This window comes from Nicotiana tomentosiformis, chromosome 11 (assembly GCF_000390325.3).
Source record: "Nicotiana tomentosiformis chromosome 11, ASM39032v3, whole genome shotgun sequence".
In the NCBI taxonomy this organism is placed as follows: domain Eukaryota; kingdom Viridiplantae; phylum Streptophyta; class Magnoliopsida; order Solanales; family Solanaceae; genus Nicotiana; species Nicotiana tomentosiformis.
Window position 1 is genome coordinate 51,524,334 of NC_090822.1, and position 18,612 is coordinate 51,542,945.

At 40.7% G+C, this 18,612-nt stretch overlaps 1 protein-coding gene and 1 long non-coding RNA gene across 2 annotated transcripts; one reads left to right on the forward strand and one right to left on the reverse strand.

Moving 5' to 3' along the window:
* Positions 1–391: 391 nt before the first annotated feature.
* Positions 392–2,617, reverse strand: LOC138901439 (uncharacterized). Its single transcript, XM_070189202.1, has 4 exons — positions 2,300–2,617; positions 1,434–1,492; positions 1,167–1,340; positions 392–743 (listed from the first exon to the last, which is right to left on the reverse strand). Exons 1-4 carry the CDS (start codon positions 2,615–2,617, stop codon positions 392–394), a joined length of 903 nt encoding a protein of 300 aa, XP_070045303.1.
* A 5,647-nt stretch (positions 2,618–8,264) lies between these two features.
* LOC138900729 (uncharacterized) lies at positions 8,265–8,924 on the forward strand. The gene is made up of 2 exons (XR_011411955.1): positions 8,265–8,369; positions 8,836–8,924. It is a non-coding gene; the product is annotated as an uncharacterized lncRNA (long non-coding RNA).
* Positions 8,925–18,612: the final 9,688 nt, after the last annotated feature.

Here is an 18,612-nt window from a genome sequence, read left to right on the forward strand (position 1 = left end):
AAGGATAACTCTTAGACCTCAGATGTCGGACCTGCCAGGCTAGAATAGCCACCGACTCCTCCTCATAAGTCAAATCCTTGTATAATTGGACTGAGCTGAAATTTAACACATGGGACGGATCACCGTGATACTTCTGGAGCATGGACACATGGAACACCAGACGGACTGCTGATAAACTAGGTGGAAATACGAGCATATAGGCCACCTCACCCACTATCTGAAGAATCTCAAAGGGTCTGATGTACCTAAGGTTCAACTTGCCTTTTTTCCCGAACCTCATCATACCCTTCATGGGTGAAACCCGAAGAAATACTCTCTCTCCAAACTTCAATGCAAAATCTCAAACTCTACGGTCGGCATAACTCTTCTGCTTAGACTGAGCTGTGTGAAGTCACTCCTGAATAATTTTGACCTTATTCAAGGCATCCTGTACCAAATCTGTACCCAACAACCGAGCTTCCCCCAACTCAAACCATTCAACTGGCGAACAGCACCGCCTCTCGTATAATGCCTCATAGGGAGCCATATGAATGCTCGACTGGTAGTTTTTATTGTAGGCGTACTCCGCAACTGGCAAGAACTGGTCCCAGGAACCCCTGACATCCATAACACAAGAGCGAAGCATGTACTCCAATATCTGAATAGTGCGCTCGGACTGTCTGTCTGCCTGGGGATGAAATGTTATGGTCACCTCAACCTGTGCCAAACTCACATTGTATTGTCCTCTAGAAGTGCGAGGTGAACTGCGTACCATGATCCGAAATGATAGACACATGTACACCATGAAGACGAACAATCTCGCAGATGTAGATCTCAGCTAACCGCTCTGAAGAATAGGTAACTGCCACAAGAATGAAAGGCGCTGACTTGGTCAACCTGTATACAATGACCCATAATGCGTCGAACTTCCTTTGAGTCCGTGGGAGTCCAACAACAAAATCCATAGTGATACGATCCCACTTCCACTCATCTCTAACTTCTGAAGCAAATCAGCAGGTCTCTGATGCTCGTACTCTACTTGCTGACAATTTAGACACCGAGCTACATATGAAACTATATACTTCTTCATCCTTCTCCACCAATAATGCTACTGCAAGTCCTGATACATCTTGGCGGCACCCAGATGAATAGAATACCGAGAACTATGAGCTGCCTCAAGAATTAACTCACGAAGCCCATCCACATTGGGCACACAAATACGACCATGCATCCTCAAACCCCCATCATCTCCAACAGCAACCTCCTTGGAACCATTGTGCCACACTGTGTCCCTTAGGACAAGCAAATGAGGGTCATCATGCTGCCGCTCTCTGATGAACTCATACAAGGAAGACGAGTGACTGTAGAAGCTAGAACACGACTGGGTTCTGAAATGTCTAACCAAACGAACTGATTGGCCAGATCCTAAACATCTGTTGCAAGCGGTCTCTCACCAACTGGGATGTACGTAAGGCTTCCCATACTCAATGCATCGGCCACCACATTGGCCTTCCTGAGGTAATGCAAAATGGTGATATCATAGTCATTCAACAGCACCAACCACCTCCTCTTCCTCAATACCTCGCACAACACGCCATAACGATAGTGCCTCTAAATCATCAGCGCACGAATAATGGCTACAAACTCTAAGTCATGAACTGGGTAACTTTGTTTATGAACCTTCAGCTTCCGCGACGCATATGCGATCACCCTGCCATCCTGCATCAATACAACACCGAGCCCAACACGAGATGCATCACAATACACCGTGTAAGATCCTAAAACTATGGGCAACACCTACACTGGGGTCGTAGTCAAAGCAGTCTTGAGCTTCTGAAAGCTCAACTCACACTCGCCTGACCATTTAAATGGGGCACCCTTCTGGGTCAATCTGGTCAATGAGGCTGTTATAGATGAAAACCCCTCCACGAACCGGCAATAATAGCTTGCCAAACCCCGGAAACTCCGGATCTCTATGGCTAAAAAGGGTTTAGCCTAGTTCTGAACTGCCTCAATCTTCTTAGGATCCACCTTTATGCCTTCTACCAATACGATGTTCCCCAAAAAGGTGACTGAGTCTAACCAATACTCACACTTTGAAAACATGGCATATAACTGGCTATCTCTCAGAGTCTATAGTATAATCCGAAAATGCTGCTCGTTCTCCTCTCAACTGTGGGAGTAGATCAAGATATCATCAATAAATAAAATCACAAAGGAATTCAAGTAGGGTTTGAACACTCGGTTCATCAAGTCAATAAATGTTGTCGGGGCATTTGTCAACCCAAATGACATTACTAGAAACTCATAAAGCCCATACCGAGTCTGAAAAAGCTGTCTTGGGGGCATCAGATGCCCTAATCTTCAACTGATGGTAGGCAAACCTCAAATCAATCTTCGAAAACACCTTGGCGCCCTGAAGCTGATCAAATATGTCATAAATCCTTGACAAACGATACTTGTTCTTGATGGTGACTTTGTTCAACTGTCGATAGTCTATGCACATCCTCATCGATCCATCTTTCTTCTTCACGAACAATACAGGCGCTCCGCAGGGGGAGACATTAGGTCTAATAAAGCCCTTATCAAGAAAATCTTGCAACTGCTCATTTAATTCTTTCAACTTTGGCAGGGCCATAGGTTATGGTGGAATATAAATGGGCTCGGTGCCCGGAGCCAAATAAATGGTGGACACCCCTTCTCGACCATACGTTGAGCCTTCACATAAGAGATAACCCTGCTGGTAGAATGGCCAGGAGTCCCCCTCCACTCTAATCCATGCAACCCCGGCAAGGCTAAGGTCACTGTTTTGGAGTGACAATCCAATATAGCATGATAAGGTGACAACCAATCCATGCCCAAGATGACATCAAAATCTACCATATTAAGATGCAGGAGATCTACGCTAGTTTCAAGACTCCCAATAGTAACCACTCATGATCGATAAACACAATCTACTACAATATAATCTCCCACAGGTGTGGACACATACACAGGAGAACTCAAAGAATCACGGGGCACAACCAAATATTAAGCAAAATAGGATGACACGTAGGGATAAGTAAAGCCCGGATTAAATAGAACTGAAGAATCTCTATAGAAAATAGGAATAATACCTATGATAACAGTGTCAGATCACTCAGTCTCAAGCCTAGATGGGAAAGCATAACATCGGGGTTGGGCCCCACCACTCTGAACCATGTCTTTAGGACGACCTCTAACTGGTTGGCGTCCACCTCTAATGGCCTGACCTCCACCTCTAACGGTCTGACCTCCACCTATGGCTTCCTGACCCCTGCCTCCAGCTAGCTGAATGAGCGGTGAAGCAACCGGTGCGAAAACCATGGCACGAGAACCCTATTGTTGTGTGCTACCCGGTGTCCGTGGGCAAAATCTAGCGATGTTCCTCGGATCACCACAAGTTTAATAGGCCCTCGGATACTATGACTGTTGACCCTTAGAACTGACCTTGTCGACCTGGGTAACCACTCTAAAAACTCTGGAGCGGACGTTCACTAATAAGAGCTGGTGGTGCAATGTAGGCTAGTTGGTCAGGATGAGACATAAAAGGGCCACGGCTACCCGAAGCACTGTGAGATGCCTGGAGCGCTGACTGAAATGGCCTGGGAGGATGGCCTCTACCAAAAGTATCCTTGCCTCTAGACGAGGCATCACTAAACCCACTGAAATGATGAGGCCTCTTATCAGATCCCTGCTCCCTCTCTTGAGCAAGAACCATCTTGATATGCCTAGCAATATTTGCACCCGCCTGAATGGAAATCTCACCCCCAGTCTCCTTGGCCATCTGTAGCCTGATATATAGGTGAGACCATGAATAAATCTCCTCACCCTCTCCCTCTTAGAAAGAATTAAGATAAGGGCTTGATAAGCTGTATCCACAAAATGGGTCTCCTACTGAGTAACAGTCATACTGCCTTGCTGGAGATGCTCAAACTTCCTGTAGTAATCGTCTCTCAATGTGACAGGGAGGAACTTCTCTAGAAATAGCTGAGCGAACTGATCCCAAGAAAGTGCAGGCGACCCAACTGGTCTGGTCAAAATGTAATCTCTCCACCACCTCTTGGCAGAACCCGTCATATGAAATATAGCAAAATCGACCCCATTGGTCTCAACTATACCCATGTTTTGCAGCATCTTATGGCAGCGGTCAAGATAATCTTATGGGTCCTCAGAAGGTGCACCACTGAAGTGAACTGGAAAGAGCTTAGTAAACTTGTCCAATCTCAATAAAGACTCATAAGACATGGCAGGCCTATCACCGGCCTGTGCCGCAACAACCGACTGAACTACCCCAACTGGCGGGGCTGCTGGAGTCTGATACTGGGGAGCCATTTGCTTCGGAGTGTGTGTAGTGGGAGTCTGTGCTCCTCCCCCAGGCCGAGAGACGGCTGGTTCCACCAGGAAGGTACCTATCTCGGCCACACTCTCCATAAGGCCCACCAAATGGACTAGAGCATCCTGAAGCAGTCGGGTGGCTATGAACCCCTCCGGGACCTGAGCTGGTCCAACGGGTACAGTCTGAGATAGAATCCCCTTATCAAAATCTACCTGAGGCTCCACTGCTGGTGCTGCTGCTCGAGCTCTAGGCTGAGCTCTGCCTCTGCCTCGGCCTCTAGCGCAACTTCGGCTTTGACTTCTACCCCTAGTAGGAGCTTCCACTAGGGTCTCCGGTGGTAGACCAGCTATAGATTTAGTACGTGTTCCCGCAATCTACGAGAGAATAAGAATACAAGAGTTGAATAATCAATGATAGAATAAAATCGCATGACAGAGAAGAATAGAAGTGATATTGTTCCTAAACTCCATAACCTCTAGAAGATAAGTACAGACGTCTCTGTACTGATCCTCCAGACTCTACTAAACCTGCTCGTGACTCATGAGACCTAGGCAACCTAGTGCTCTAATACCAATTTGTCGCGACCCGAAATTCTAACCTTTGGGACCGTGATGGCCCCTAACATTTCACTCGCTAGGCAAGCCAACGTTAGAGTAACTCTTAAGCCAAATTTTAAACATTACGAGTAATTAAACCCATTTTAACTGAAATAAAGCTGAAATGATGTACGAAAAGGTAAAACAACCAAAAATGTCTAAGAACAAATCCCGGATATAGAGTCACAAGTGCACGACCTACTAGAAGTTCAACAAATAGAGTCTGAAATAAATACAATTGTTTCGAATGAAATGAACAGTAAATAAAGAATGAGGAAGGGGACATCAAGGTATGCGGATGCCAATTCGAGCTAATGTACCTCACATAGAGTTGTGACCAGTACAAGAATAACCACAAGAAGTGCAGAGTGTAGTATGAGTACAACCAACCCAATGTACTCCGTAACTGTCGAGCCTAACCTTGACGAGGTAGTGACGGGGCTATGACAGGATACTCACGTAATTAAACCTGTACAAATGGAGATATATGTGCAACATAGTAACAAATAAAGAATTAATATGTATAATTGTGAGCGGACATGCAAATCGGGAACAAGATACGATAATTACAGTAGGAATAACAACATAAGACAATCAAATAAATTCTCAACCAATGAAAACGAATAAACATAATGAATAAAGATGGCACGGCATCACCCATCATGCTTTTACTCTCAACCTCACCATGAAATGATAATAATGGCACGGCATCACCCTTCGTGCTTTTACTCTCCAATACGGCACGACATCAGCCTTCATGCTTTAACTCTCTTCCTCACTATGTATTAATCAATAAATGAAGCAATAAACTCCACAGCATCACCCTTCGTGCTTTAACACTCTTCCTTACCATGCAGTATTGTGTATAAAAATTTCTGAGATAGGATAAGCAAGAATAAACTTTACGACAATAATGATTCAAAAATACCAAACCTCAGCTTCCAAAAATACGCCACCATCACAATTAGTCCATAAAAACGGAAAGAACGATCTAGTAAGTAATCAGCTAAGCTAGGCATGGATATCATAATTAAAGAAGGCAATAAATTACAAGGAAACAAGTCCCACCCGCATGCTTTAAGCTAACAACAATGCATAAGTACGCGTCACCTCATATATATGTTGTCCCCAATTATTTAAACACATAGAAAATAGGCAAACAAGTTCTAATACCTCAAGTGAAGGTTAACAACGATACTTACCTCACTCCGCAGTCAACTAAGAGCTCTACGGAGCCTTTCCTCTAGAATCCACCTCCAAACAAACTGTATCTAACCATAATTGACTCGATAACGTCAAATAATGCTAAGGGAATCAACTACAATATATAAAGATAGGATTTTTATAATTTTCCAAAAAGTCAAAAAAGTCAACCCCAGGCTACCTATTTACTCATTCACCCTTGAGCCTGATTATGTAATTAGTTTTGCAATTCGACCCCAAATTGAGGTCTAAATCCCGAATTTGCAAAAATCTCCAGTTCTTCCTAAATCACTAGTTTTTTACCATGGAAGAACAAAGATTAAGGCTAGAAATTAATGGGTGATGTTTGAAATGGAAGTAAATGAGTTAAAGTTCAGTAACCTATGAATTGGTGTTGTAATTTCTCCTCCAAATCGCCTCTAGACCGAGCTCTAATGGAAATATTATGAAAAATGGGTGAAATTACGTTTTTGAAATATTTACGTCACTGGGCTTCAGGTGTTCATCGCGGTTGCGTGAAACCTGACGCGTTCGAGAAGAGCACTGCCAGATTGGCTTATGCGATCGCGTGCAACTCCACACATTCGCAAAGGTTTAGCCCGCCTCACCTTCGCGTTCGCGAGCCTTGGCTCGCTTTCGCGTCGAGTAAACTCACAGCCCCCGCCTTTCAAAGCTATGCGTTCTCGTTTGCGTAGGGCAGTTCCCCCACTACTCCGCATTCACACCCATAGCCTTACATTCGCGTAGGATAATTTCCCTCCCCAGCCTAGATTACTCTTCGCGATCACGTTAGTACCTCCGTGATCACGAAGAAAGAAACACCTTGTGACAAGAGCAGCTAAAGGAAACCAGAATTTTCTAAGTTCAAACCATCCGTAGCCTATTCGAAACTCACCCGAGCCCTCGGGGCTCTAAACCAAATATGCACACAAGTCCAAAAATATTATGCGAACTCGCTTGCGCGATCAAAACACCAAAATAATACCTAAAACAACGTATCACACAACAAAATGAATGAAATTTTCAATAAAACTTAAGACCTTGCATTTTTTCAACCGGACGTCCGAATCACGTCAAATCACTTTCGTTTTGTACTAAATTTTGCAGACAAGTCATGAATACAGTAATAGACCTATACCAAGTTCCAGAACCAAAATCCGGACCCGGTATCAACAAAGTCAAATATCGGTCAAATTCATAAGTTCTCTAAACCTTTAAACTTAAAATTTACAAGAAGTTGTGATAACTAGAGCTAGGGACCTCCGAATACGTCCAAGTCCCAAATCACGATACGGACCCACCGGGACTGTCAAAATACGGATTTGGGTCTGTTTGCTTAAACTTTTGACTGAAGTCAACTCAAATAAATTTTAAGGCATGAATTCACATTTTAATAAAATTTTCACATAAAAGCCTTCCGGAAAAAGACACCGACTATGCACACAAATAGAGGAAGGCTAAAAGGAGATATTTGAGGTTTCGAAATGTATAATTAAGGGTTAAAGCTCTAGATGACTTATCGGGTCACCACAGAAAGTCTTATATATACATATATATGTATGTGTGTGTGTGTGTGTGTATGATATCTTCTAACGAGTAGAATAAAATATAGGTTCTTTAGGCATTATATCCAAAAAAATAATATAATTTATTTTTGTCCACGAATATAGTATTTGAAATATCCAATCATTTTAACCTCGACAAATAAGTCATTGTATGATGATGCACATTGATCATCCACAGAAACCTGTACTTTATTCCTTCGTAACTATTTATTACAACCTTTATTTTTTAATATTAATATTATTTTATAAAATTGGAGTATTAATATTAATGTATTTTACAAAGCTATTAATCGGCATACACGTGCAACGCACGTGCCGGGAAATTAGTTGTATTAAAAATATGAAGTTTAATATTTTATTTAATAAATTTAAAGGCTCTTATTTTCCTTGGGTTTTTTAATCCTTTAAGTTTTATTAGTATTTGTTTAAATATAGCAAGTTTGGACTTAAAAAGTAAAATAAAAAATAAAAAAATTAAAGCCTCTTAAAGCCCTTATCAGCCCACTAAGGGACCGATCTATCAGATTTGGTACTGGGCCGGGAATAGTCCCCTTGAAAAAGGAGGCTTTTGCATCTATACCCAGATTTGGGGTCACAATTGAATCTATACCCACTTTGTAAAACATTTTGCAAGCCTACCCACTTTACGATCAACTTTAGATATATCGGGTCTGAAGTTAAAAAAAAATTAGTCTGAAATAAAAAAGTTACACTTCAGATGCACTTAAGGCCAAATAGGTCTGAGGTACAACCAATGGTTTCATGCACTTAAGGCCAATAAGTCTGAAGTGAAAAATTGCACTTCAGATGCAGTTAAGGCCAAAAGGTTTGAAGTGAACCAAACATTTTCCTACACTTGTGGCCAATAAATCTGAAGTAAAAAATTGCACTTCAGATGCACTTAAGGCCAAATAGGTCTAAAGTGTAACCAATGGTTACATGCATTTAAGGCCAACAAGTCTGAAGTGAAAAATTGCACTTCAGATGCACTTAAGACCAAAAGGTCTGAAGTGCAACAAACATTTTCCTACACTTAAGGATAAGAAGTCTGAATTGAAAAATTACACTTCAGATACACTTAAGGCCAAAAGGTCTAAAATGCAACTAACGTTTTCATGCACTTAAGGCCAAATAGGACTGAAGTGCAAATTGCCGAGAAATAGAAATTTGTTCTTCGAATTTTAACAATCCAATATACGATTTAATACCTAAATTTACTCCAAATGAGATCAAAGTTGAAACATAACCTCCAAATATCATCAAGAACAAATCTCCATCATCAATTTATCAAAAACATAATAAATCTAACAAACCCATTTTGCAATTAAGAAAAAGAAGAAGATGAAACACAAAGCAATAGAAAACAATAATGCGCCACAACAGCTCACTACTGTAAAATATCATAAGTTACCTTAAAATATATTCATAAACACCATATAAAATCATTGTCACCCGAAGAAGAAGAAAAAGAAGAAAAAGAAGGAGAAAAAGGCCTGAAGTTGTTTAAAAAGTGGGTACAAGTTAAAAATAAATTAAAAAGTGGGTACATATTAAATGGGGGCGATCAAATAGGGTGCCAATACAATTTTTACTTGAAGAAGCGCCAAAGCCCGACCCCTCGAGGCCCCTTAAGCCTCAACCTGTTTACTGCCCGTCCCCTTGTCGGTCCCAAGGCCCATGGGAGTCCCCTTACTGGCCCCTTACAGCCCAACCCTAATCATCCGCTTAACACTAGGGGTGTTCGTCGGTCGGAACGGTAAGATATTTAGACATTTTGGTTTGGTATTTTCGGTATTTGATTTCTTAAAATCCTATACCAATACCGTACCTTATTAAATTCGGTATGGTTCGATTTTTCTCCTTTTGGTTTCAGTTTATTCGGTTAGGTAAATTCGGTTTATTCGGTTGGAATACTAACTAATGCATAAAGCCATAGATTGTAATTTTCATAATTAAAGTACTCAAAAGTACAAAACTGAAAACATTTGTTGACAAATATTTTGTCCAAAATTAGCAAATATCAACTCATAGAGAAAATTGAAAATAAAGGATTAAACTTGATTATTAGAAATGTCTTGTTACTTGTTTAGAGTTAATTGATGAACTTGGAGAATAAAGGAAAGTAAAATTTTAGTTTTTCTATATTTATATTATAACTGATAATATGTGTTTTGTGTAATATAATATATATTTCGGTACAGTATCTGTATTTCGGTAGTTCATTTTAAAATACCGAAATACCATACCTAATATCATTTTTTTAAAACTGAAACCAAATACCATACCGAATACCAAATATCAAAATTTTTGATTTCGGTATGGTAATTCGGTATTTACCAAATTATGCACAGCTCTACTTAACAATGATTGTTCTATTTCAAAATTGATAAAGTTTTTTCCAATTTTTGATTTTATTTTAGTTTGGTGAACAGCAATACTCCTATTTTATTTATATGGAACAAATATAATAGAAATATTTTCATAATTTCTGAATATATCAAGTTAAACTCGACAGAGTTCTAGGTCATTTTCTTCCTAGCAATTCACCCACTATTGGAAGTTAGTATTGTTTACCCTATAAATAAGTAACAATTAAATTTGTACGTGATTTAAAGGGTATGTGGTTTAATTCAGTACAAATAATTAAGAACAACAAGTAGATGAGTTAAAGACAATATAAATGATCAAAAAAATCATAATGTAATGACCAAGCCTCATCTTAGATTGAATAGTAGAATTCGTCCTCGGTTGGACCCTCGATTCAAGCTCGGTCGAGAGTGAAGAAAAGAACAAATGAATAATTCCTTGAGCAATAGCTAGAAGACAAAAGTAAGATTTTATTACTTTGAGTTTCCTATTACAATGTGCCAAAATAAAAAAAATATTCCCTTTTATATAGTAGGGGAATTTCAGTCCTAGTACAAGTCTAAAAAAGGGAAAAATCTTCTTTTTTGGTAAATGTTGATCGATAGTTGATATTGAACGGGATTCGTGCCGTAATATCTGGTTGAGTGCGAATAGTACCACTTCCTGCTCGTCATGCATAACCGTTCACTACGTCCCCCGAGGTCCAGAAGATGGACTTGGCCCGAGCCCGTAATTTCACTATATCCGATCTCAGTTGCGTCGTTCATTCCTCCGTGGTTTTGATACGAGGAGCTCCTGGCTTTGATTATAATCACTTCGAGTCGTGCTTATCCTTTGTTCCTTCATCGGGAAATCGGGGAAAGATATTCCCCCGATTTTACCCGTATACAGATAGTCCCCTCATTTTCTGGAGAGTAGATTTATCGAAGCAACGGGAAGAGATAAATTTACCCCTGTTCCTTCTTCCGTACGCTACAACCGAATTGGCGGGTCAGTAAAATGTCCCATCAGTCGCGTCGTTTTGACTTCGCACACGTGTAAGCCATCAGTTGACCGTCCTCGAATGTGAAACGTCAGGCATTGATTACCCTTTCTCTATAAAAGCTTCGACCCCTTTTTCACTTTTTTACTTTCCGATTCCATAGCTCCCCGACTTACCATCAAATTCTTCACTAATTTCTAACCCCTTCAAACCTTCATCCATTATTTTCCAGATCTTCATATTTTTACCTTCAAAAGTTCATACTCCTTCTTCAAATCTTCAAGTCATACCTTCATACCTTCATCTCTATCTTTAAATATTAATCCTCATCTTCAAACCTTCGTCTTTACCTTCAAACCTTTATATTTTTTGGAATCCGATGGCAAAATATTCCAAATTTGTGCCTCAACAGACCGCCCTGATGCCCCCTTGAAGAGCTTCGTCCCCGGGGGCTGTTCTATTGAAAATGCCTTCAACGTTGAGGAGGCCTCTAGTCAACAGGACCGAGGAAAGGGAGTATGGAGGTAAATATGCTCCGTTACTGAGGACACACTCACCATAGTTTGGGTGGACTGCAACTGAGAGGGCAAGGAAGTGGTCGTCCTCGGGCCCAACGAAGATATCACTACTCACGTGGAGAGTTATATAAGTGTTTACACTTACCCCTTCACACTCGCGCCGGTGGACCCTACAATTCTCAGTTTCTGGAAAAGGTATGAGTTCTGCCTTGGGAAAATTCACCGGTCCTTTTGGAGGATCGTAATCTTCTTCCGCCACTTCATCAATAACACTGAAGTACCTCAGTTCACCCTCGACCACCTGCTTCGTCTCTACAGTCCCCGAGTCTTCCGAGGGGGGTTGATCTAGCTCATTCATCGAGCAAGCAAAGCTCCATTCTCGAGCATCGATGAAGATCGAGATCGGGGTTGGCAGGGAAGGTTCGTTTGGGTGAAAATCGAAGACCTCATTCTCCCCTAATTCTTACTGTTCCCTGAAAAGTGGAACTCATCCCATAAGTTTAATCCCTTCCTTGAGTACTTGGCATGCCTTTTATTCTTTTTCTAATTGTCTGTGTCTACCGTTGTGCAGCGGTCGCCCAAGTTCCCAATATAGTCCCCCACTTCAAGGAGTGGATCGAGGGGTTCTGCAAACAAATGTCTTACTTCGAGTGTGAATGGCGCAAGCATTCAAAGGGCAGTTGGGAGGCACGTTCCCATGGTGAGTCCTCATTCTGTACAATTCCATTTTTATACTTAACTTCCATTTCTGCTATGTCTTTTTCCCCTTCACAGGTTTGCCCAAGACCACTGAGCTTCAGCCATTGGATGACGACGATGCCCCATCCTTGCTTGCTGAACCCTCCACTTCGGGGCAGCCTGGAGCTGTTGCAAAGGAGGAGAAAAAGAAGAAAAAAAAGGAAATCCTCTGGCTTCCCGTATGCCGAGAACGGGCGGCACTAGGGGAAGGTGGCCAAGAAGCCGATCCCCCTTTGGCTCGGGAGCCAGAAGGAGAATCAGAGGCCACTGCCTCCCGAGAAACTGCCCCCACCTGGAAGGAAGTAGCCGGTGTCATCGACATTGCGGAATAGCTATCTTACACATAGTCTATGTTCGACTAGGCTCAAGCCGGAAAAGAGAAATCAAATGAGATGGCACGGGGCGCTGACGAGGCCCTCAACATGTTTTTGGATGGCGTGGACATGGGCGCATTGGAGGATTACTCCCGGCTTGGTCACCTAGAGGTCCCAAACAAGAACTTTCCATCGCGATCATGTGAGCTGAGCTCGAGCCTGAAGCTGGTGAGGAAGTTCCCCTGCTCCGAGTGTGGATCCCGACCGTAAAAGAATAGTCATGCTTGCTATCCTGACGGACACCCGGAGGCTGTCTGCTCCCGTGGGTGTGGACAACTATCTTCGCTGCCAGGTGACTGAGGAGGACCAGGCAAAAATGAATGAAGTAGGCACTTCAAGCATTTTCAACGAGGCACAACAGGCACTGAACTGGGTAAGCTTCCTATTCCTTGTACCCTTTGCGAATCTTGCTTAGTTTCAGCATGTTCTAACGATGTTATCATTTTGTTTTTCAGGATTTGGTGCTCCACCATGAAAGCTTCCTTCGGTCTCGAATGGAAGTCAGCCAGCTCGAGTTCGAGCTCAAAGAAAAGGTCTAGAAGAAGGACATGTATAGGGTCTTAGTGAACAACAAGACGCGGCCTCTTTCTGTAACTGTTTACCCCAAAAATGAGTAACAATTAAGTTTATAAGCAGTTTAAAAAATACGTGGTTTAGTTCAATTTGAATAATCAAGAACAACAAGTAGATGAGTTAAAGACAAAATAAATGATCAAACCAATCGCAATGTAATGACCAAGCTTGATTTTAGATTGAACAGTAGAATTCGTTCTCGATTGGACCCTCGATTCAAGTTCGGTCATGAGTGAAGAAAAGAACAAATTAATTATGCCTTGAACAATAGCTAGAAGAATAAAGTAAACTTTTATTGCTTTGTGTTTCCTGTTACAATGTGCCAGAATAAAGAAAACCTTCCCCTTTATATAGTAGGGGAATTTCAGTCCTAGTACCAGTCTAAAAAAGGTAAAAATCTTCTTTTTTTAGTAAATGTTGATCGACAGTTGATATTGAACGGGATTTGTGCCGTAATATACGGTTGAGGGCGAATATTACGGCTTCCTGCTTGTCATGCATAATCGTTCACCGCCTCCTGCGAGGTCCAGAAGCTATACTTGACCCGGGCCCATAATTTCACTGTGTCCGATCTCAACTGTGTCGTTCATTTCTCTCGGGTTTCAATACGAGGAGCTCCTAGCCTCAATTATAATCACTTCGAGTCGTGCTTACCCTTTGTCCCTTTATCGAAAAAATCGGGGAAAGCTATCCTCCGATTTTACCCATACACAAGTACAATGCATATTCTGTACGTGTTAACTAGGAGTATTGTATTAGAATAATAGAAAATATGCTAGTATCAGATAAGTATGTCAGAAAATAAGAAAACCAAAAAATTCCAAGGAAGTAGCTGGGGTCAATGTATAAAGTCCAACGATGGATAGGAAAGATTTTGAAGCAAATAGTAACAGATAACCACAGTCAGGTCACGACCTTTTAGTTTTTGAACCAAACTTTATATTTATCATTTTTTGGCAGTGGGAACTAGAAACCTTGATACATATCCTGTTAACTCCTAGATTACGTGTTCAATCATCTCTCCTTCCTCCCCTGTTCATCAATCTTCAAAATTTCTATAAATCATTTCCTATATCTCTCAAGATCCCAACTTTTCAAAATCGCATTGCAATTCAAACCTCAATTTTCCCTTCTATCAGATTCTCATTGTCACTTTATAAATTCCTCTTTACTATATTTTGAAATTCATATGTTATGTGTCCTATTATGTTTTGATGATATAACAAACTTAATGTTAAGAACCAGATAGGGAACCTGTTCCACATCCTCAAAGTACTCAAGATCAACAAGTCTCAAGTCTGGGACATGTTCCAACATTCAGAGTCAAAAAAACAAGAGAGGGAACAAATGGACATCAGTTCTCGTGCTGACTGTACCAGTCAACGCCCCACAGCTGTAAAGTCACTGCAACTGTTCCTCTGCACACACACAATAGTGCAAACAGTGTAGCAGTCACTTTATGGGGAATGTACGTGTACCAAACATGCTTGCATCATTCAAGTGATATCACTTGTGTAATATTAACATGAAGCAAAGGGAAAATAATGCAGTTGCACATTCCAGAATTCGTCAAGCTTTCTCTCAAGTGTGTTGCTAACTTGAAAGTGACATTCAGGGCTTCAAGATTATAGAACATCATAACGAAAGACCAGTTTCTTGCATTGAGCTATTACATATCCTTAGTTATGTTGTTGTCACGCCCCGAACCTGGGGGCGAGACTGGCACCCGGTGCCTCACCTTGCGTACCAACTTGCGACTAAGAAACTCTGAACATATAATGTCATACTTTGGCCATGGGCCACATTTCAAGAGAATTGTGAATGCTTACTAAACATCAATATAATGCGGGGCCGACAAGGCTGTCATAACTACTACAGCTGGCAAACCATCAAAATATACATAAAAGGACTACAAGCCCAAAATACTGCACTAACTAACAGGATATGTCTACAAGCCTCTACTGATGGATATACTGTGATCGGAACAGGGCCCCGACCTACTCATATAATATATACATATATACACAGGATGTACATAAAGCTCTAGACCTGGCAACTCCGAAGGTCAAGGAGCTTACCGATCAAGCTGAACTCGGGCAATACCTAATGAGGAGGTCTACCCGTCTGTCTGTCTGAACGTTCACGCATGAAATGCAGCGTCCCGAGAAAAGGGATGTCAGTACGAAATAATGTACCGAGTAGGTTAGGCAATATACTGAAGGCTGAAACTGAACTGATAATATAATAACTGAAAGTAACTGGGAGTCAAAGATAATCTGAAGATATGCTCACCTGCTGATACTGACTCAACTCGCTCAATATAATAAGTAAAATAGATGTCCATCCTTATAAGACTTAGTAAATATAACTACGATACCGTAGTAGGCTCGGTCATAGGCGCTCAGCCATACTAGGTTCTGTATCTCGGCTAACTGGGCTCGCTCATAGGCGCTCGGCCACAGTAGGCTCGGTATATAACTTACCAACAGATCAGAGGTTGCCCAATAGGGGCCTGCCCATCAATTATAGCTCGATGGTAATGAAAATATTGTAATACTGTATATATAGGCTCTCCGCTCTCTTGACTGGAAGAAGACAATACTCAATTAAATATAAAGTCGTGATAAGGAGAATAATGTAATTTATGAGACTAGGATAATGTATATAAATTCGGGAGTATGAACTTCTCTTTATGCCTCGTTATCAAACACATGTAATTACGAGATCATGCCAAAATGAAGGAAGGGCTTAGCCTTAACATACGTGAGCCGGCTCTCTTGACAATCTCTCTAATACACGTCAATTGTGACAACATATAATTGGCAAGATCGGAGTAGGGAAGAATCCGTATGATATTCTTGAGAAAGATTGTACTGTACTCCCTTAGAATCAAAATCTCGCTTTGCGATAACATTAGGTAGACTTCGTATGAAATCTTTGAATCAATTTCATTGCTATTGCAACATTATCTTTGTTGAAGCTTTAAGAATGAGAATTCCATCGGTTAGCTAACTTGGCATCCAACTAGTTGGTCTAATTCTAAAGTGGCAAGCATTCCATAACTCATCATCCAAACCAAGTTATATTACCAGTAAATCTCCAAAGTTATGCCATAATGTGGCTGGTCTAATTTTCCAAGTTATATTACCACTAAAGAAACCAAAATCCAAGGAACATTTCACTTTTAAACAAGGCATGTTGTGTTTTATGACTCATCATTCATATTGGTGCCACTTTGGCTTAGCTTAATGCCAAGTGGCAGCCCCAACAAGGATCCTTATCCACTCATTTTCTTAATTAACTAGTTAATTCCCCACTAATCTAATAATTACTCAATTATCCACATAATTAAGAATTATCTCAAATTACTTAAAATACTACTCACTTTTAACACACTTTGTATACCTTACTATTATGGTCATGTGGTACATTGTATGGCACTAGTCCATAAATATCGGGTATTATAGCTCGGACCGTATTTTATCCCAAATTGTTAAATTTCAACGAAACTCATTTTATTCGATTTGCTTACCCTCTCACCTTCACGAATTTACTTATCCCTTGTTTGAAATAGCATAATACTTATAATCCCAAAATAATCTCATTCCCGAGCTTATGTCGATTAACTTACGACGAAACTTTAACGTACAAAAATGTGGGATGTAACATCTCATTTTTGAGCTTTCATCAATTTATTTATGGCGTACTTTCACGTACAAAAAATATGGGGTTTAACATTATTCTCCCCTTTGTAACATTCATCCTCGAATGTTGACTGATGCACTTATCATTCTCATAACCCATAGCTCTTATGAATACTTTAATATTCTCCTTTACATTTAGGCAACTGTTCTTTCAATAAATCCAAAGGCCAGGGCATTCCCTCCTTTAGTCCTCTTTCTCATACCACGACTTTCCTCCAGCTCTTAGCCAATCTCTAGGCCTCACTCCGTGAACATATACAAAATTATGTCAAGCTATCCCACTGGGCGTCATTAGCTTTACTACATCTAAGTAGGTCGTACTATACCATAACTCTTACTTCGATTTATTGTTACAGAGGTCTGCGACCAAAGTCCAGGTTACTCTCGTTGCTTATCGTATATGCATAGAGCTAAGTCTTTTAATGCTTCCTCATTACTGTTCATCTTAAGAATGGTGACCTAATCTCGGCTCATACTTTGTGACTTTTGTCCATCCATTATGATTCACCTCAATATTGATCTACAATATACCACTGAAAACTTGAAACTTCTTACGTAATACATTGCCACTAGGGCTTATGTTGTATCGAGGAATATTTGAAATGATTTTCCTGATCCACTTAGGGGCGATAATGTACTTCAATAATCGTATTTTATAGCATCCCAATATGATTTACCTTACATGGGTATTTTAATTCCTTACAATCCATGATATCCTCTTCAAATCATTACTCAATCGAAGACTCAATCGTCATCCTTTATCTATCACAATTACACCTCTATTCTACTACCAGGGCAACATTCCATCTCTTCCAAATGCTACTAGTCTTAGATTCCTTTGAGTTCATTCAGGCTATACTGAGCTTTCTATAACTTAGAGAAGCCATCAACTATCTTCTTTTCATGGGCTTAATCCGGAGGACTCATTCGTTTCTCGTTACCTTCTCACTCACCCTTTTTTATTCTTACTCTTGTCTTCCTAAAACCTTGTCGCTCTATCATACTTTAGCTTGCGACCCATACATATCCATTTATACTACTCGCAGCCTTCCTTCAACTTCCTTGCACCATAGATTTCCTTGTGTTATTCTGGAACATCAAGCGAGACATCGTATCGTATCCAACTCTTCTTTACTCTCTTGAATAGATCTCTCGGTGCCTACAAACCATAGGCTAGAAGATATGCCACTAATGACACCGCTATCATTTCTGGATACAGAATCCCAACACTTCTAGCCCTCTATCTGAAGTATGGATTATTCACAACCTTCTGCACCTGAGTATCTCGTACGTTGTTCATCTTTACCTCGCTTACCTTAAAATCTCGCATCGTACCTTCTATCTCTTTCATAACCCCATTTCCATAAAGGTATGATTTACATCCAGAACTTGAAATTTTATTATAATACTTGCAGCTCTGGCGCATACACAGTCCGGTGGGATATACTGACTTCTTATGAGGCTGATACTTTTCTAATTGGCTTTATCGTAGAGCCTTTATAGAATATGGTTGTTGTGGTATCTCTCTTGCACCTCTGATATTAAGATTGATTCTGCTATGTTCTCAATCATGATTCCTATAATTCTCTGGGTCAAATAATTAGACTCCTGATTTACTTAGTTGATTGAACTCTTTAGTTTCCTCTTCCTTCTGAT

Coding starts and splice junctions, on each gene's coding strand:
- LOC138901439 (XM_070189202.1), bottom strand. CDS start 2,617: ATGGCCCTGCCAAAGTTGAAAGAATTAAATGAGCAGTTGCAAGATTTT. Junction 1,493..2,299: donor AGACAGCTTTTTCAGACTCG/GTATGGGCTTTA, acceptor GCATTACCTCAG/GAAGGCCAATGTGGTGGCCG. Junction 1,341..1,433: donor CCTTACGTACATCCCAGTTG/GTGAGAGACCGC, acceptor TAGCTTCTACAG/TCACTCGTCTTCCTTGTATG.